The sequence below is a fragment of the Salvelinus sp. IW2-2015 genome, linkage group LG8 (genome assembly GCF_002910315.2).
Source record: "Salvelinus sp. IW2-2015 linkage group LG8, ASM291031v2, whole genome shotgun sequence".
Taxonomy (NCBI): domain Eukaryota; kingdom Metazoa; phylum Chordata; class Actinopteri; order Salmoniformes; family Salmonidae; genus Salvelinus; species Salvelinus sp. IW2-2015.
In genome coordinates, this window is record NC_036848.1 from 39837610 (window position 1) to 39856267 (window position 18658).

Here is an 18658-nt window from a genome sequence, read left to right on the forward strand (position 1 = left end):
ATATTTTTATGAGGGAGACCTCTTACACTGTGTTGCTATCTGTTACCAGGCAGAACAGGAGAGAGCGCCAGGTGGGGAAGAGATGGTCTCACATCCACTCTGACCTCATCACCCCGCTGGAGTACAATGAACGTAGCCTGGTCTCCCTCAAGGTCAGCTAGTTCGTCAGTGTGCGGCGACCCAAGCATGTCATCATTGTGCGATCTCAAAGTTAAGTCACGTTCTCTAATACGTCTACTAACTCCCGTCTATGTCCGTTTGTTTGTCAGATTGATGAAGACCACAGGACAAAAAAAAGTTATATGATCCGCCAAGGACGCTACGATAAAAAGGTAACTCAAACTTATACAGTGCCTTCAGAAAGTATTCACACCCCTTGACTTTTTCCACATTTTGTGGTGTTACAGCCTGAATTTAAAGTGGATTAAATAGAGATTTTTTTCAGTAATCTACATACAATAACCCATAATTTGAAAGTYGAATTCTGTTCTTTGAAATTTTTACTAATTAATTAAAAATGAAAAGCTGAAATTTCTTGAGTCAATAAGTATTTAAGCCCTTTGTTATGGCAAGCCTAAATAAGATCAGGAGTAAAKATATGTGTTTTTGTTTAACCTTTATTTAAGCAGGCAAGTCAGTTAATTAAGAACAAATTCTTATTCACAATGACAGCCTACCCCAACCAAACCCTAACCCAGATGATGCTGGGCCAATTGTGCGCCTCCCTATGGGACTCCCAATCACAGCCGATTGTGATACAGCCTGGAATCAAACCAGGGTCTGTAGTGACACCTCTAGCACTGAGATGCAGTGCCTTAGACCGCTGCGCCACTTGGGAGCTTAACAAGTTACATAATAAGTTGCATGGACTCCCTCAGTGTGGAATAATAATGTTAACATGATTTTTGAATGACTTCCTCACACATACAATTATTTTGTAAGGTCCCTCAGTCAAGCACTGAATTTCAAACACAGATTCAACCACAAAGACCAGGAAGGTTTTCCAATGACTCACAAAGAAGGGCACCTATTGGTAGATGGGTAAAAATACAAAACAGTTTCCAAAAGCAGACATTGAATATCCCTTTGAGCATGGTGAATAACCTAATTGACAGAGTGAAAAGAAGGAAGCCTTTACAGAATACAAATATTCAAAAACATGCATCCTATTTGCAACAAGGCACTAAGGTAATACTGCAAAAAAAACCTGGCAAAGCAATTAACTCTTTGTCCTGAATACAAAGTGTTTAAGGTTTTATTTAGGTAGTATTTATTCGCCCAAAGAAATTAAGTGAAAGACAAAACAGTGCAGATAAAAAAACTGCTAAAAAACAATGTGCAGGTGAAGTTGGAAGCCCAAAAGGGCTTACAGTATATGAAAACCACACCACAAATATAAGTACAAAAAAATAGTTCAATCAGTTAAGCAAAGCGTATTCATTAAAATTGTACATGATATACTCAGTATACAATAAAAAACATGTCTTGTGTTATATAGATGGATTTCAGAATTAACCTGGAAGAATCCATTGAAGGGTTTAGGTAAACTGTCTGGGAGTTATGAGTATTTTGTAGATGAAAGTGCATAATTAGCATACATTAACTTCTTATGGCTGCAGGGGCAGTAGTGAGTAGCTTGGATGAAAGGTGCCCAGAGGTGCCCATAGTAAACTGCCTGCTCCTCAGTGCCAGTTGCTAATATATGCATATTATTAGTAGTATTGGATAGAAAACACTCTGAAGTTTCTAAAACTGTTTGAATGATGTCTGTGAGTATAACAGAACTCATATGGCGGGGAAAAACCTGAGAAAAAATCCAAACAAGAAGTGGGAATTCTGAGGTTGGTCGATTTTTAAAAAAAGCCCCTATTGAATACACAGTGGGATATGGATGAGTTTGCACTTCCTACGGCTTCCACTAGATGTCAACAGTCTGTAGAACCTTGTCTGGTGCCTCTACTGTGAAGTGGGGCTGAAGGAGACAGGAATTAGTCAGGTCTATCATGACCTGACCATGCTCTGACTATGCACGTTCACATGAGAGGGAGCTCTGTTCCATCGCACATCTGAAGTCAATGTAATTCTCTGGTTGGAACGTTACTGAAGATTTATGTTAAAAACATTCTAAAGATTGATTCAATACATCGTTTGACATGTTTCTACTGACTGTTACGGAACATTAACATTTTCGTCTGCTTTTTAGTGAACGCGCTTCCTGTCTTTTGATTTATTTACCAACACACTAACAAAAATAGCTATTTGGACATAAATGATTGACATTACGAACAAAACGAACATTTTTTGTGGAAGTGGGAGTCCTGGGAGTGCATTCCGATGAAGATCAGCCAAGGTAAGTGAAGATTTATAATGCTTTTTATGAGTTTTGTTGACCGCACAATTTGGCGGGTAACTGTATGGCTTGCTTTTGTGGCTGAACGCTTTCTCAGGTGATTGAATATTGTGCTTTTCGTAAAGCTTTTTGAAATCTGACACAGCGTTGCATTAAAACCTGTTTGGGCTGCAATCCCCACACAGGCACCTATGACAACTCGCATTTCAACGATGATGGCGCGAAATTCAAAATCTTAGTTGTTTTAAAATATTTTAACTTTCACACATTAACAAGTCCAATACAGCATATGAAAGGTAGACATCTTGTGAATCAAGCCAACATGTCGATTTTTAAAATGTTTTACAGGGAAGACAAAATATGTAAATCTATTAGCTAACCACGTCAGCAAAAGAGAGCACTTTTCTAACTCCATCAGTTTTTTACTCCGTCACTAGCTATCACTAATTCGACCAATAATAAAGTATATATACCACTAACCAAGAAACCACTTCATAAGATGACATGCTGATACATATTAATTGTATAGCATATGTTTTTTTTGAAAAATGTGCATATTTATTTTATAAATTCAAAATACATTTCAGCTACAATCAGAAATTGCACCGAAAGCAGCCATAACATTTACAGACACCAACGTCAAATAACTAATTACTCATCATAAAACATATCTGAGAAATACATACATTGCAGCAATTGAAAGACAGGATTCTTGTGATTCCAGACAATATTTCCGATTTATTAAATGTTTTAACAGCAAATGACATAGCATAGCGCACAATAGCCGAACACACTGGCCGCACGAGCCAGTTGACAGCACGACAGATATATGAAATAACATTATAAATTGGGTCTTACTTTGGCTGATCTTTCATCAGAATGTTGATCAGGGTGTCCTTTGTCCAGATGAGTCGTTGTTTTGAGTCAGGATGGCAACTTTCCCTTCTCACTAGCATTGGCACCGACTGCACGAGTTGTCCAACGTTAAAAAAATCAGAGACCGAAACACGGCAAAACTCCCGAAAAAAATTCAAATAATCTGATTAAACTATATTGAAAAAACATACATTACTATGAATGTTCTCATTTATCAAATAAAAACCCAGCCGGAGATTGTTCCTGTCCAAACAGCAGCAAAACAGAACACAATATCACTCCCAAGACGCGCGCTTCAGACTTCCGGAAGTGGTCGGTCACGTCAAAAAATAGCTCTTATTCAACCTCTGAACAAGATATTCACTAAATTTTTCTCTCATACCCTCTTGACATCCAGAGCAAGGCGTAGCGAGTGTACGTGGGTCTTACGTATAATGACCATGTATAGGCATAACGTTGAAGCGAGCATAGATTTCTGACATTCTCTTCTTGGTCAGGGAAAGTGCTGCCAAATGACTTCTGTACCACTCAGAGAAAAAATAGAAACGGTTAGAAACTAGAGAGTTTCTATCCAATATAAATAATATGCATATTGTAAGAGCAAAAATTGATTAAGAGGCCGTTTGAAAATTGGCACATATTTTCCAGTTTTTCAATACGCCCCCTGCAGCCATATTAGAACAAGTTTATCTTTAATTCTATGTAAAACATGTATCTTTCATCAAAGTTTATGATGAGTATTTCTGTTATTTGACGTGGCTCTCCAATTTCTCCGGATATTTTGGAGGCATTCTGAACATTGCGTCAATGTAAACGGAGGTTTTTGGATATAAAATGAACTTTATCGAACAAAACATATATGTATTGTGTAACATGAAGTCCTATGAGTGTCATCTGATGAAGATCAATCAAAGTTATGATAATTATGCTCTATTCTCTGTCTTTAGTCACTCTTGTAAAAAGGAGCGTGTTTTTTTCTGTGATTTTGCGGTGACCTAACATAATCGTTTGTGGTGCTTTCGCTGTAAAGCCTATTTGAAATCGGACACTTTGGTGGGATTAACAACAAGATTACCTTTAAAATGGTATAAGATACATGTATGTTTGAGGAATTTTAATTATGAGATTTCTGTTGTTTGAATTTGGCGCCCTGCACTTTCACTGGCTGTTGTCATATCATCCCGTTAACGGGATTGCAGTCATAAGAAGTACATTAATGCCATCAATAGACAATAGATTAAGTTCCTTAAACAAAGGTGCAGATGGAGCCAGGTAATTAGAGCAGGTGGCTAGTCTTGCAAATGTATTTTGTATGTTGAGTAACTTGTATTGGTAGGAGGCATATGTACTGGGGATATGGGATATGGGTAAATTAAGCTATAGCGTAGAGTTAMGAAGCAAGCCTGATGAACCAAACCACCAATCTTTCTGATGATACCAACAGATTTCATCACTTTGTTTGGGGCAAATCCAATAGAACACATTACTGAGTACCACTCTTCATATTTTCATGCATAATGGTGTCTGCATCATTTTATGGGTATGCTCATAATCGTTAAGGACTGGGGAGTTTTTCAGGATAAAAGAGAAACAGAATGGAGCTAAGCACAGGCAAAATCCTAGAATCCACCAGATTCTGGGAGATGAATTCAGGACAATAACCTAAAACACAAGGCCAAATCTACTTTGGAGTTGCTTACCAAGAATACAGTGAAGGTTCCTGAGTGGCCTAGTAACAGTTTTGACTTAAATCGGCTTGAAAATACATGGCAAGATCTGAAAATGGTTGTCTAGCAATGATCAACAACCAATTTGACAGAGCTTTAAGAATTTAAAAAATAATAATTGGCAAATGTTTTACAATCCAGGTGTGGAAAGCTCTTAGAGCTACCAACTTTTATCTCTCTTTTACTGGAGAGAGCTAAACACTTGCCAGGACTTGGCCATTTTATCAGAAAGGTGAAGAATCATTGTACAAAGATGGTCAAATGGCTCTGTAAAATGACAAATGATAAAATTAAATAGAGATATGAATGAGAGGGAGCATGGTTAAGGTTTTGATGTTAATCAGCTTGAAAATATATGGCAGGACCTGAAAATGGTTCTCGAGCAATGATCAGCAACCAGAACTTGACAGAACTTGAAGAAGTTTGAAAAGTATAATGGGCAAATGTTGTACAATTCAGGTGTCCCGTGTGGTCCTGTGTGGCTCAGTTGGTAGAGCATGGCGCTTGCAACGCCAGGGTTGTGGGTTCATTCCCCACGGGGGGACCAGGATGAATATGTATGAACTTTCCAATTTGTAAGTCGCTCTGGATAAGAGCGTCTGCTAAATGACTTAAATGTAAATGTGTGGAAAGCTCTTCGAGACTTCCCCAGAAAACCTCACAGTTGTAATTGCTGCCAAAGGTGCTTGCACAAAGTATTGACTCAGGGGTGTGAATACTTATGTACATTTCTGTATTTCATTTTCAATAAATGTCTTACAATTTATAAAAACATGTTTTCACTTTGTCATTATGGGGTATTGTGTGTAGATGGGTGAGAGAATATTTCATCCATTTTGAATCCAGGATATAACACAACAAAATGTGGAAAAAGAGAAGGGGTACGAATTCTTTCTGAAGGCATTGTATATGGCTCTTTATATGTGTATATATGTCTATATAGTACCAGTCAAAAGTTTGGACACACCTACTCATTCAAGGGTTTTCTTTATTTGTACTATTTTCTACATTATAGAATAATAGTGAAGACATCATATAGTGAATAGTGAAGACATCAAATAACACATATGAAATCACGTAGTAACCAAAAAGTAACCAAAAAAGTGTTAAACTAATCAAAATATATTAAATATTTTAGATTCTTCAAAGTAGCCACCCTTTGCATTGATGACAGCTGTGCACTCTCTTGGCATTCTCTCAACCAACTTCATGAGGTAGTCACCTGGAATGCATTTAAATGAACAGGTGTGCCTTGTTAAAAGTTAATTTGTGGAGTTCTGTTTCTTCTTAATGCATTTGAGACAGTTGTGTTGTGACAAGTTATGGGTGGTATACAGAAAATAGCCCTATTTGGTAAAAGACCAAGTCCATATTATGCTCAAATAAGTTAAGAGAAACGACGGTCCATCATTACTTTAAAACTTCTTCGGGATCGGTGTCACTTCCACGGGACGGTTGAGCTAACGTAGGCTAATGCGATTAGCATGAGGTTGTAAGTAACAAGAAAATTTCCCAGGACATAGACATATCTGATATTGTCAGAAAGCTTAAATTCTTGTTAATCTAACTGCACTGTCCAATTTACAGTAGCTATTACAGTGAAATAATACCATGCTATTGTTTGAGGAGAGTGCACAATTTTGAACATGAAAAGTTATTAATAAACAAATTTGGCACATTTGGAAAGTCTTGATATAACATTTTGAACAGAAATGCAATGGTTCATTGGATCAATCTAAAACTTTGCACATACACTGATGCCATCTAGTGGCCAAAATCTAATTTGCACCTGGGCTGGAATAATACATTATGGCCTTTCTCTTGCATTACAAAGATGATGGTACAAAAAAAAATCAAGACAACGGTTGGTGTTTTCTTTGGATTATCTTTTACCAGATCTATTGTGTTATATTCTACTACATTACTTTCACATTTCCAWACACTTCTAAGTGTTTCCTTTCAAATGGTACCAAGAATATACATATCCTTGCMTCAGGGCCTGAGSTACAGGCAGTTAGATMTGGGTATGTTATTMYYGSSYAAAWMGYAAAAAAGGGGCTAATCCTTAAAACATGAAAGTCAGTCAATCCGGWYAATTTTAAGAACTTTGAAAGTTTCTTCAAGTGCAGTCGCAAAAACCATCAAGCGCTATGATGAAACTGGCTCTCATGAGGACCACCACAGGAAAGTGTAGTGGAATATTCTAATCAAGTGAGAGAGACTTTGTCATTTCTTCAAACAATCATCTTTATTCAATATCAATTAGTTATTGCAATATAGATGCTGGTCAACCCAGAGTGGTTTATGTTGCCCCTTGGTCTGCATGGGAGGTGTGGAACCAGCAATGACGAAGAATTCTTAGTGTCTGCATTTGTGTAAAGGTTAGGTTACTCGGCCCAACAGTCTTGACTGTCACCGCTAAGAATTCTTAGTCATTGCTGGTTCCACCCCTCCCATGCAGACCAAGGGGCAACATAAACCACTCTGGGTTCATCCGGTCGTTATCTACACAGGGTTGTTGTCTTAACCCCACCCTAGCTTATGTAATACCCTTGTTAGAACCAAGTATTGAGTTTATTCTTGTTAGAACCAAGTATTGAGTTTATTTGTTATAATTAATTGGTATTATATTTAAAAGGTGATTGAATTGCTCCCGAATTGTAATGTTGTTAATGCATTTCTTTTGAAGAAATATGTATTTAATGTATAAGTGAATAGGTTGGTTTACTTTTAAGTTTAAGTTTTGACCAATAAGGTCGCTTGTTAATTAAGCTGTGGCCAATGGGAGTTGACCTGGTTAACAAGAGGCCTGGGAAAAAAGAGACGGAGAGAGATGTTGAGAAAAGGATGGACATTACATTATGACCGTTGGTGAAGAAAATTATAAAAGAAGACGATAAAAATAGAACAACAAAATTATAACAACCCATACCTATCAAGTTTTGAATGGAAATACCGATTTTATTTTATAAGAGAGTTGTTATAATTTTGTTAAGAAAGACTTAGTAAAGACTGAAGCTACGGTCTCATCGTGGAGGTATTTGACAGCCTTGAGGTTAGCCTAGCATCGTGTGACACGGAGGGAGAATTGCTTGGGAAAGATTAACGAGTTCATGTTCCCATTGGATATCGGTTACTGCTAAAGAGTACTGTCTGCATTGATAGCTGTGCTTGCTGTGGATCTTGTGAGGAAACCTGCAAGGAACTGCCATACTTCACTGAGGGAATAAGTAACCACAACGGTGGGGTGCTTCGGGACTTTATGTGTGTCGTAATTTTTTMGAGCTCGTACCRGCGCCAACAGGTTAAGCAAGCTTGAAATAATTTGGACATGGGTTGTGCACGACTCATTGGGGTTTATTATTTTAATACATTTTTATGTGGTGCATTGAAAATGTAATAATACACATCTTGAACCTTATGTATGTTGCCTTGGTGGAGTCATTTACTGTTTKAATTTAATTTAATGCATGGGAAAGTATATCCTTATACAATAACAGAAACCTATAATCATTTAATCTGAAGTTAATACCCTATTGTCATCGCCCTAGATAGTTTACAATAGGGATTCTTATTGGAGATGTCCTTCTCACCTAACATCCCATGCTGTTGAGATATTCTACGCAAGTTAATATCGTGAGTCAAATTCTGGTGAGAGGGTTACACTTAGTTTCCCAGATGTCAGGATGATTTAGAGACAATGAGGCATTGTTATACTCCTAAACTATCTCTAGTAAAACACATTCTTGTCTATGTAATGCATTTGTCAGCTCAAGCCATCTCTAGTGACCACACGCCCAGATTAGCTGCAGGGAAGAAATATCAGAAATGTCTTACTATTAGTTCAATATTAATTGTTAACCATTAATATCAAATAAATCAGGTAAATACGTCATTTTTCTATCACATTCCCCAATTTTGAGATATCTCTCAACTTAAAAGACAAATTACAATGTTTAAAAAYACATTGCAATATCGCAAAAACAATCTCAGCAATCTAAGTCAGAGTACATTTTTCATCAGTACGAAACAAATCATCATGTTGATACCGAGCACACCTCCATTGGTTAGCATAGTAGAAACTAAAATTAGCCAGTAAAATCCAGGTAGTGACTCCCGGTTTAAGTAACATTTCTTCCATTTAGTGCCTAATGAACATGACCCAGGACAAGCATCATGATCCCACTATTTATAAGGCAACACCCATGGCTATGTGCCATTAGCACAAACCTGCTATAGTTCCTGAGTATTATAATTATCGTCAAAAATTGCAATTTGGCAATGGATATAAATTAAATAGATTAGGATCAGTTTCACTGTCAGTATCAGAGTTCACCCTCTCCATTCACCAGGGCATGCTGAGAATAGTATCAATCTCTTTGGTACACAACTTCTTTACACGCGTCACAATCAGCATAACAACAATCAAAACTCATAGTTATCAACATACTAAAAACTTACTCAAATCAATCAGTCAGTTTTTAAAAAATCATTCAGTTTCCAAATCATAAAACAAAACAATTAATTATCCAACCAAAATTTAGAATGACATTCTTCAGTGATTCACATTGGTTCTATCACTCAAAATTATAACCCTCAATTTAACACACATCAATTCTGGCAGAATGAACATTTATTTTAACGTACAATATATTTAACCTATAATTCCAGTATTAACTTTCTCATCGTGATTATAATTACAGATCAGTATCTCAATGCATTCTCAACCTAAATTATTATACATTTAGCAGTGTTTAGACCTCCTCAATCAACCTGATACCCCAAAATAAAACAATTTCAAACAAGTCTAAATCAATTACGTGCACAGTTGACCAACCCCCTCCCTTTCCCGACACTCTTCTGGCATTTCTTCATTTTTCTTCTTCAGATAGCTTCACAGTTCAAAGTGGATGGCCCATGACAATGTCCCAATTTCAATGTCTCACCTGAGTCCCACCACAATGCCTATTATGTCTTGTCCATTTGCCCACCAGTATACCAGCAACATAAGAAACYTTTTGGAACGGATCTCTCTTCATGCTCACTCCACATAGATTCATGTTGCACTCCTGAGAGAAGGGCATGAGAGAAAAAGTAGTTGATATTGGATGCTGTACACCAGTTGCTGGCTCAGACTCAGATCTCTCGATAGAAGTGGTGCAGGACAGGGCCGTATTGAACGCCATTTCTTCAGCCGGTTAGAGGGGGTTTTGAGGTCCACACCGTTTGGTCAAATGATCCCTTCCATGCATCTAGATACCATCTGTAGTCACAATCCATAATCTCGAGAAAGGACCGATCAGAACAACAGTTTAGTTCAGTTCATTTCTGATTCAGGAAATCCAGACAAGCACTGACTGCATGACAAATGATTACTTTTACCAATATTTTTAATACCAATTTCTAAAACAAATGTCAAAGAAAATAACATCACATTCTGTTGAAACAATTTTGCCCAAAAAATTATTCCGATCATCCAGCAGACCCAAACTGGTGAGATTTATATTGAAACAAAACAGACAAACAACAATACACTCCTTCATACATCATTCGATACATTCCTACATATTACTCGGTGTGTAAACTTCAATCCAAAAACCTCAGACTGGTAATTCCCCCATTTTGACACATGACTCGTGACAACGTGATCAATGTATAAAAAACAACAAAAACTGCAAATCAAATTAGAATTACTACCCTTAATAACTCCATTACATTTTTTTTTACCCAGAACTTGATTCAAGGAATAGAAAAATAGACCAGAGACAGGACTAACCTTCTCATGGTCTGAATCACACATAACTATTAACTATAAACTTCTCCGTAATTATCAGTACTATAAATTAACTTCAAATAATCATCCAATGTCTCTCAGCATTCCAGCGAGGGTGATCAAACCACACTAGAAAGTCAGGACAGAGGTCAGAGGACATTCAAACAAGTGTTTCTTTCTCTATTAGACAAACATTTCATACATTTTGTATCCAAGGTCACAGTAAGTTTATTCAGTACATTTCTTATCAAAAATAATTCACGTGTTCATTTAAAACTCAGAAACTAAAAATGTCTGAAAATTACATGTGTTTGACACTTTAAGATATATTTTCTCTAACCGTGAAAAACCCAATAAAACCAAATGAAATAACATTTAGTTAGATTCTAGTTTGCTAACTCTTAAGCAATCCAAACAATTCAAATTTCTTACTTTCCAATTAACTTACTTTCCTTTGTTACCTTCACTAGTCTACATCTCTGTTTCCTTTAACTCAGAAATCCCTCTACAATCCCTACTATATTCTACCTCTGTCTTTCCGTCGAATGTTACAATTCTATTTTTAAATTATAGTAAAAACGGGGGCCTCCTGGGTGGCGCAGTGGTCTAAGGCACTGCTCTGTCGCAGTGCAGAGCCCAGGCTCTGTCGCAGCCGGCTGCAACCGGGAGGTCGCACAATTGGACTAGCGTCGTCCGGGTTAAGGAGGGTTTGGCCGGTAGGGATATCCTTGTCTCATCGCGCACTAGTGACTCCTATGGCTCTCGACCTTCGTCTCTCCCGAGCCCGTACAGGAGTTGTAGCGATGAGACAAGATAGTAACTACTAACAATTGGATACTACAAAATTGGGGGTAAAAATAATGATTTCTTTTTATTATTTAAAAAAATTATTGTAAAAACAAACATAACTTCTGCTCACAGGGAGGCCACTTTAATTACTATGTTACCTCGTTTCGCTGGTTGCACTTTCCCATATGATGCCTTGTGACTGTTTACTAATGTGGTGATGTAATTTTTCTATCTTGAAAGGAAAACCCAGAGTTACCTCTGCTGCAGAGAATAAGTTCATTAGAGTTACCAGCCTCAGAAATTGCAGCCCAAATAAATGCTTCACAGAGTTCAAGTAACAGACACATCTCAACATCAACTGGTCAGAGGAGACTGCGTGATTCAGGCCTTCGTGGTGGAATTGCRGGAAAGAAARCATTACTAAGGGACACCAATAAGAAGAAGAGACTTGTTTGGGCCAAGCAACATGAGCAATGGACATTAGACAGGTGTAATTCTGTCCTTTGTTCTGATGAGTCCAAATTTGTGATTTTTTGTTCTAACCYCCGTGTCTTTGTGAGACGCAGAGTAGGTGAACGGATGACCTCCGCATGTGTGGTTCTCACCGTYAAGCATTGAGGAGGGGTGATGGTGTGGGGTGCTTTGCTGGTGACACTGTCTGTGATTTATTTAGAATTAAATMACATTTGACCACGAAGGAGAGTGATGGAGTGTTGCATCAGATGACCTGGCCTCCACAATCAACCGACCTCAACCCAGTTGAGATGGTCTGGGATGAATTGGAACGCAGAGTGAAGGAAAAGCCGCCAACAAGAATAATTTATATCAGCTTTTATTTCTTTCATCACATTCCCAGTTGGTCAGAAGCTTACATACACTCAATTAGTATTTGGTAGCATTGCCTTTAAATTGTTTAARTTGGGTCAAATTGTATTTTATTTATTTATTTATTTCACCTTTATTTAACCAGGTAGGCCAGTTGAGAACAAGTTCTCATTTACAACAGCGACCTGGCCAAGATAAAGCAAAGCAGTGCGACACAAACAACACAGGAGTTACACATGGAATTAACAAACGTACAGTCAATAACACAATAGAAAAGTCTATATACYGTGTGTGCAAATGAAGTAAGATTAGAGAGGTAAGGCAATAAATAGGCCATAGTGGCGAAATAATTACAAGTTAGCAATTGAACAGTGGCGTGATAGATGAGCAGAAGATGAATGTGCAAGTAAAGATACTGGGTTGCAAAGGAGCAAAAAAATTAATAACAATATGGGGACGAGGTAGTTGGGTGGGCTATTTACAGATGGGCTATGTGCAGGTGCAATGATCTGTAAGCTGCTCTGACAGCTGATGCTTAAAGTTAGTGAGGGAGATATGAGTCTCCAGCTTCAGTGATTTTTGCAATTCGTTCCAGTCATTGGCAGCAGAGAACTGGAAGGATAGGCGGTCAAAGGAGGAATTGGCTTTGGGAGTGAACATTGAAATATACTTGCTGGAGCGCGTGCTACGGGTGGGTGCTGCTATGGTGACCAGTGAGTTGAGATAAGGCGGGGCTTTACCTAGCAAAGACTTATAGATGACCTGGAGCCAGTGGGTTTGGCGACAAATAGGAAGCGAGGGCCAGCCAATGAGAGCATACAGGTCGCAGTGGTGGGCAGTACAGTTGAAGTCGGAAGTTTACATACACCTGAGCCAAATACATTTAAACTCCGTTTTTCAAAATTCCTGACATTTAATCCGAGTAAGAATTCCCTGTCTTAGGTCCGTTAGGATCACCACTTTATTTTAAGAATGTGAAATGTCAGAATAATAGTAAAGAGAATGATTTATTTCAGCTTTTATTTCTTTCATCACATTCCCAGTGGGTCAGAAGTTTACATACACTCAATTAGTATTTGGTAGCATTGCCTTTAAATTGTTTAACTTGGGTCAAACGTTTCGGGTAGCCTTCCACAAGCTTCCCACAATAAGTTGGGMGAATTTTGACCCATTCCTCCTGACAGAGCTGGTGTAACTATGTCAGGCCTCCTTGCTCGCACACGCTTTTTCAGTTCTGCCCACAAATTTTCTACAGGATTGAGGTGAGGGCTTTGTGATGACCACTCCAATACCTTGTCTTTGTTGTCCTTAAGCCATTTTGCCACAACTTTGGAAGTATGCTTGGGGTCATTGTCCATTTGGAAGACCCATTTGCAACCAAGCTTTAACTTCCTGACTGATGTCTTGAGATGTGGCTTCAATATAGCCACATAATTTTCRTRCCTCATGATGCCATCTATTTTGTGAAGTGCACCAGTCCCTCCTACAGCAAAGCACCTCCACAACATGATGCTGCCACCCCCGTGCTTCACGGTTGGGATGGGGTTCTTCGGCTTGCAAGCTTGCCCCTTTTCCTCCAAACATAACAATGGTCATTATGGCCAAACAGACTCGTTTTACTGTGGATATGGATACTTTTGTACCTGTTTCCTCCAGCATCTTCACAAGGTCCTTTGCTTGTTGTTTTGGGATTGATTTGCACTTCTCGCACCAAAGTACGTTCATCTCTAGGAGACAGAACGTGTCTCCTTACTGAGCGGTATGACGGCTGTGTGGTCCCATGGTGTTTATACTTGTGTACTATTGTTTGTACAGATGAACGTGGTACCTTCAGGCGTTTGGAAATTGCTTCCAAGGATGAACCAGACATGTGGATGTCTACGATTTTTTTTCTGAGGTCTTGGCTGATTTCTTTTGATTTTCCCATGATGTCAAGCAAAGAGGCACTGAGTTTGAAGGTAGGCCTTAAAATACATCCACAGGTACACCTCCAATTGACTCAAACGATGTCAATTAGCCTACCAGAAGCTTCGAAAGCCATGACATCATTTTCTGGAATTTCCCAAGCTGTTTAAAGGCACAGTCAACTTGGTGTATGTAAACTTCTGACCCACTGGAATTGTGATACAGTGAATTATAAGTGAAACAATATGTCTGTAAACAATTGTTGGAAAAATTGCTTGTGTCATTTTTGTGGCACAAAGTAGATGTCCTAACCGACTTGCCAAAACTATAGTTTGTTCACAAGAAATTTGTGGAGTGGTTGAAAAAAAAGTTTTAATGARTCCAACCTATGTGTATGTAAACTTCCGACTTCAACTGTACATGCATACATATAAAGAGCCATATATACACATGTAGGTTAAAGCAACTACCACGGCTCAGGGACCGATACAGTGGTCTGGTCAGGTGTATTGTATACTCATTTTGCCAGACTCCTTCACTTTGACACTTGAAGAAGGATCTTGAGGGAGCTATGGTCAGGTGTACTAAGGCTACTGTTGTTGTCATGGTGATGAAGGCCAGGTTTACTGAGGCTACTGTTGTTGTCATGGTTTCAGATTGTGATCCTGAAGGAGCTGAAGCACTCGGACGGGAACTTTAACAAGAGTCAGAGGATAGAGCTCAACTCGGTGAGTCACCGATTATACAGCAAGTTTGATAATGTCCGGTAGACTACTCAAGGGTATCAAGTATGCATTTTTACATGTGTCCATGTGGTATCTTTGTTTAGTTTTTCATATTTGATTTGATTATAAGTCCTATTGCTTATTATATCCAACCTCCCTGATTTACAGCTTCTGCACATTGACTACTACAACTTGACTAAGTTCTACGGCACAGTCAAGTATGATCATGGTGTGTTTGGGGTGTTCGAGTACGGCGAGAGGGGATCTCTAAGGGTGAGAAACACACATGCAAGCACGCACGCACGCACGCACACCCACACACACTTTCCCATTTTAACTTTTAACTTCTTCCTTCCTCAGTGTGTGCTGAATGACAATATTTCATACCCGGAGGAGACCTTCATGGACTGGGAGTTTAAGATCTCTGTAATGTACGACATCGCCAAGGTGAGCTGGCAACAACTCTAGTCTACACTCTGCTGTTGGTTTGTATGAGCTCAGAAAATGCCAACTCAGAGCAATTTACCGTAAGATGCTAAAACCTTAGCCAAGCTAAAACCCTATCCAAGAGTTTTAATCTTGTCAATATTGATATACATTTCCGAAGTGCTTTGATCCATTTGACAACATTGAGTCATTGAAATACAGTAGGCCTTTATTCAAAGACAAAACCTCCTCCCCTTTCTTCATCTCCGCAGGGTATGTCCTACCTCCATTCCAGTGACATCCAGGTCCATGGCCGTCTCAAGTCCACTAACTGTGTGGTGGACAACCGCATGGTGGTCAAGATCACTGGCTTTGGCTGCAACACCATTCTAAACCCAGGCAGAGGTAGGAACTATTACTTCGGTAGGGCTAGCTTGCTAGCATAGTTAGCATTCATGCAATACACTTCCCCTGAGGTCTGTCTGTCCTAGGATGTCTCTTTCTGTCTTATCCCTGTTCTGCCCTTTGTTTTTTTTACCTATCCTCCCCTATCCCCTCACTCTCTTTTCCTCTCCATCCTTCCCCTCCTTTCTCTCCCCCATCAGACCTGTGGACAGCTCCAGAGCACCTGCGTAGACAGGGGATCTCCCAGAAGGGAGATGTCTACAGCTTTGCCATCATCGCCCAGGAGATAGTTCTCAGGAGGAAAACCTTTTACACCGAGGCCTACTCCGACCGCACAGGTTAAACACATTCCTATATAACACCTTATATAGAAATTCAGAACAGAATCATTGCATCAGCTTTGCTATACTGTAGTTACCCTTATTTAAAATGTAATCTTTGGCACTTTGAGTGGTTCTACATTTAATTCTGGGGAAGTATCGYCCCCTCCTGGTCAACTGTAGCATTGTTCAGTTGAGCACAACATAGTGTAGCAGATTAACAAGACGCTCACACACGATGTTCTGTCTTCATCAGAGAAAATGGCCAGAGTGCAGTACCCTATCAAAATAACCTATTTCAGACCTGATCTGAATTTTGAGACTGCAGGAGAAAAAGAACTGGAGGTAAGATTGGCATTTGTTTGTGTGTTTGTCTGTCTGTTTGTGTGCAACAGAGAGAGYCAGAGATGGGGAGGGCTTACAGTACAGAGAAAGACAGATATAGAGATAGAGAGTCTGTAATCCACATTGGCTTGTACATWTTTTTTTTTCTGAATGCCCACAGGTGTACATGCTGATAAAGATCTGCTGGGATGAGGACCCAGAGCGAAGGCCTGACTTTAAGAAGATAGAGAACTCACTGGGGAAGATCTTCAGGTACCAGCTACCTACTTTTATCTCTCTTTTATTGGATAGAGCTAAACACTTGCCAGGACTTGGCCATTTTATCAGAAAGGTGAAGAATACATTTACAAAGATGGTAAAATGTCTCTGTAACATGACAACTGGTCAAAATAAATAGAGATATAAGTAAGACGAGCATGGTTATGGTTTGCAGTGCTTCTAAATAACTAACATGTAATTGCTGTAGAGCTGCACCCTTCTCTTTCATTTAAGATACATTTGAGAAATCCCTCACATTGAAAAGTGGCGCGTGTGGGTGTGTGTGTATATGTGTGTGTGACTGTTCCTGTTCTTTTCTCCATAGTAACCTGCACAACCAGGCTAATGAGAGCTACATGGACAACCTGATCCGTCGTCTACAGATGTACTCCCGGAACCTGGAGCACCTGGTGGAGGAAAGGACAGCTCTGTACAAGGCTGAGAGAGACAGGGCCGACTGCCTCAACTTCATGCTGCTGCCTCGGTCAGTCGACAAACAACAACAACAAAAAGAAACAGATACCCGAACACAGTTCCATGTTCTTGTTTTATAAAGTGCAGTGTTTCAACCAGAAGGTCTTTGTCAGACTGCACAACCAGAAAACCACTTTAAGACCAGCAAATGACTTCTCTCTCTTCAGTCCTGTGGTGCGTTCTCTGAAAGAGACAGGCATCGTGGAGCCGGAGCTGTTTGAGGAGGTGACGGTCTACTTCAGCGACATCGTGGGCTTCACCACCCTGTGCCAGTACAGCACCCCCATGGAAGTGGTGGACATGCTCAACGACATCTACAAGGGCTTCGACAGCATCCTCGACCACCACGACGTATACAAGGTTAGGGTTAAGGTTAGGGTTGAGGTTAGGGTTGTGGTTGAGGCTAGGCTTACTGTAAACCAAAACGTTTAGTTCAATAGCAGATGTATAGCTTCTATGTCTTCCTTCTTGTCCTGTGTCAGGTGGAGACGATAGGTGATGCGTACATGGTGGCGTCGGGGTTGCCTCGGCGGAACGGGAACAGGCACGCGGTGGACATCTCCCGCATGGCCCTGGACATTCTGGCATTTATGGGGACCTTCCAGCTCAGACATCTGCCGGGACTACCTGTGTGGATCCGCATTGGGATGCACTCAGGTATCCGTAGCTCCCCAAGACCTATCCTGAATTCATAACACGTCCTTCTCTCTCCTCGTACATATCATCAATACAAAACCTCCTTAGTCTCTGCTCTTTCCTGTAACTTCCCTCACTCTCTCCTCCCTCTGTCTGTCATCAATACCCCCCTTAAGTCTCACTACTTGTTCCCTAGGCCCRTGTGCAGCAGGAGTGGTGGGTATAAAGATGCCCAGATACTGCCTGTTTGGAGACACAGTCAACACTGCCTCTAGCATGGAGTCAACGGGACATCGTAAGCAGGCTACAGGAACACTGGAAATATCCACACCAAATCTACACAAACATAAAATGTTCATATCAGCTGTCATGGCAGGTGAGTAAAATACAACTCTGTCTCTCTCTATCCAGCCCTGAGAATCCACGTCAGTCAGCCCACCATCAGCATCCTACAGAGGACAGACTGCAAGTTTGAGTACGAGAAGAGAGGGGAGACTTTTCTCAAGGTATGGACATGGCACATGCCGCTTTGCGCTTTGCTGTTTGTCATGACAGAATCATACAGATTTTTTTGCCATTTGTACTATTTAGTAATCTTATTTACTGTGTTGAATATCATATAAGATTGTGTGTGTGTGTGTGTATATATATATCCCAGGGTAAAGGCACAGAGTTGACCTACTGGTTGACAGGTGAAACAGGAGAGGACTACAACCTGCCAACGCCACCGACAGCGTGAGTTAACCTGCTGCTCATTTATATGTTCCCCTATAACTTAGTAAAGAGTATGTGCATCACTAGAGCTACACGTCATCTTTAGATCT

General features: G+C 39.7%; 1 protein-coding gene across 1 annotated transcript in view; it reads left to right on the forward strand.

Annotated features, from left to right (window-relative positions):
* The window catches only part of gucy2cb (guanylate cyclase 2Cb), a 38376-nt gene that overhangs the window by 17129 nt on the left and 2589 nt on the right, over positions 1 to 18658 (forward strand). Inside the window, exons 12-26 of the mRNA XM_023993339.2 lie at positions 50 to 152; positions 270 to 332; positions 14902 to 14973; positions 15139 to 15243; positions 15331 to 15417; positions 15669 to 15801; positions 16002 to 16139; positions 16378 to 16466; positions 16627 to 16718; positions 17050 to 17208; positions 17366 to 17558; positions 17681 to 17855; positions 18031 to 18129; positions 18246 to 18340; positions 18493 to 18569. Of these exons, the coding sequence (XP_023849107.1) occupies positions 50 to 152; positions 270 to 332; positions 14902 to 14973; positions 15139 to 15243; positions 15331 to 15417; positions 15669 to 15801; positions 16002 to 16139; positions 16378 to 16466; positions 16627 to 16718; positions 17050 to 17208; positions 17366 to 17558; positions 17681 to 17855; positions 18031 to 18129; positions 18246 to 18340; positions 18493 to 18569 (1680 nt within the window). The remainder of the gene's footprint in view (positions 1 to 49; positions 153 to 269; positions 333 to 14901; positions 14974 to 15138; positions 15244 to 15330; positions 15418 to 15668; positions 15802 to 16001; positions 16140 to 16377; positions 16467 to 16626; positions 16719 to 17049; positions 17209 to 17365; positions 17559 to 17680; positions 17856 to 18030; positions 18130 to 18245; positions 18341 to 18492; positions 18570 to 18658) is intronic.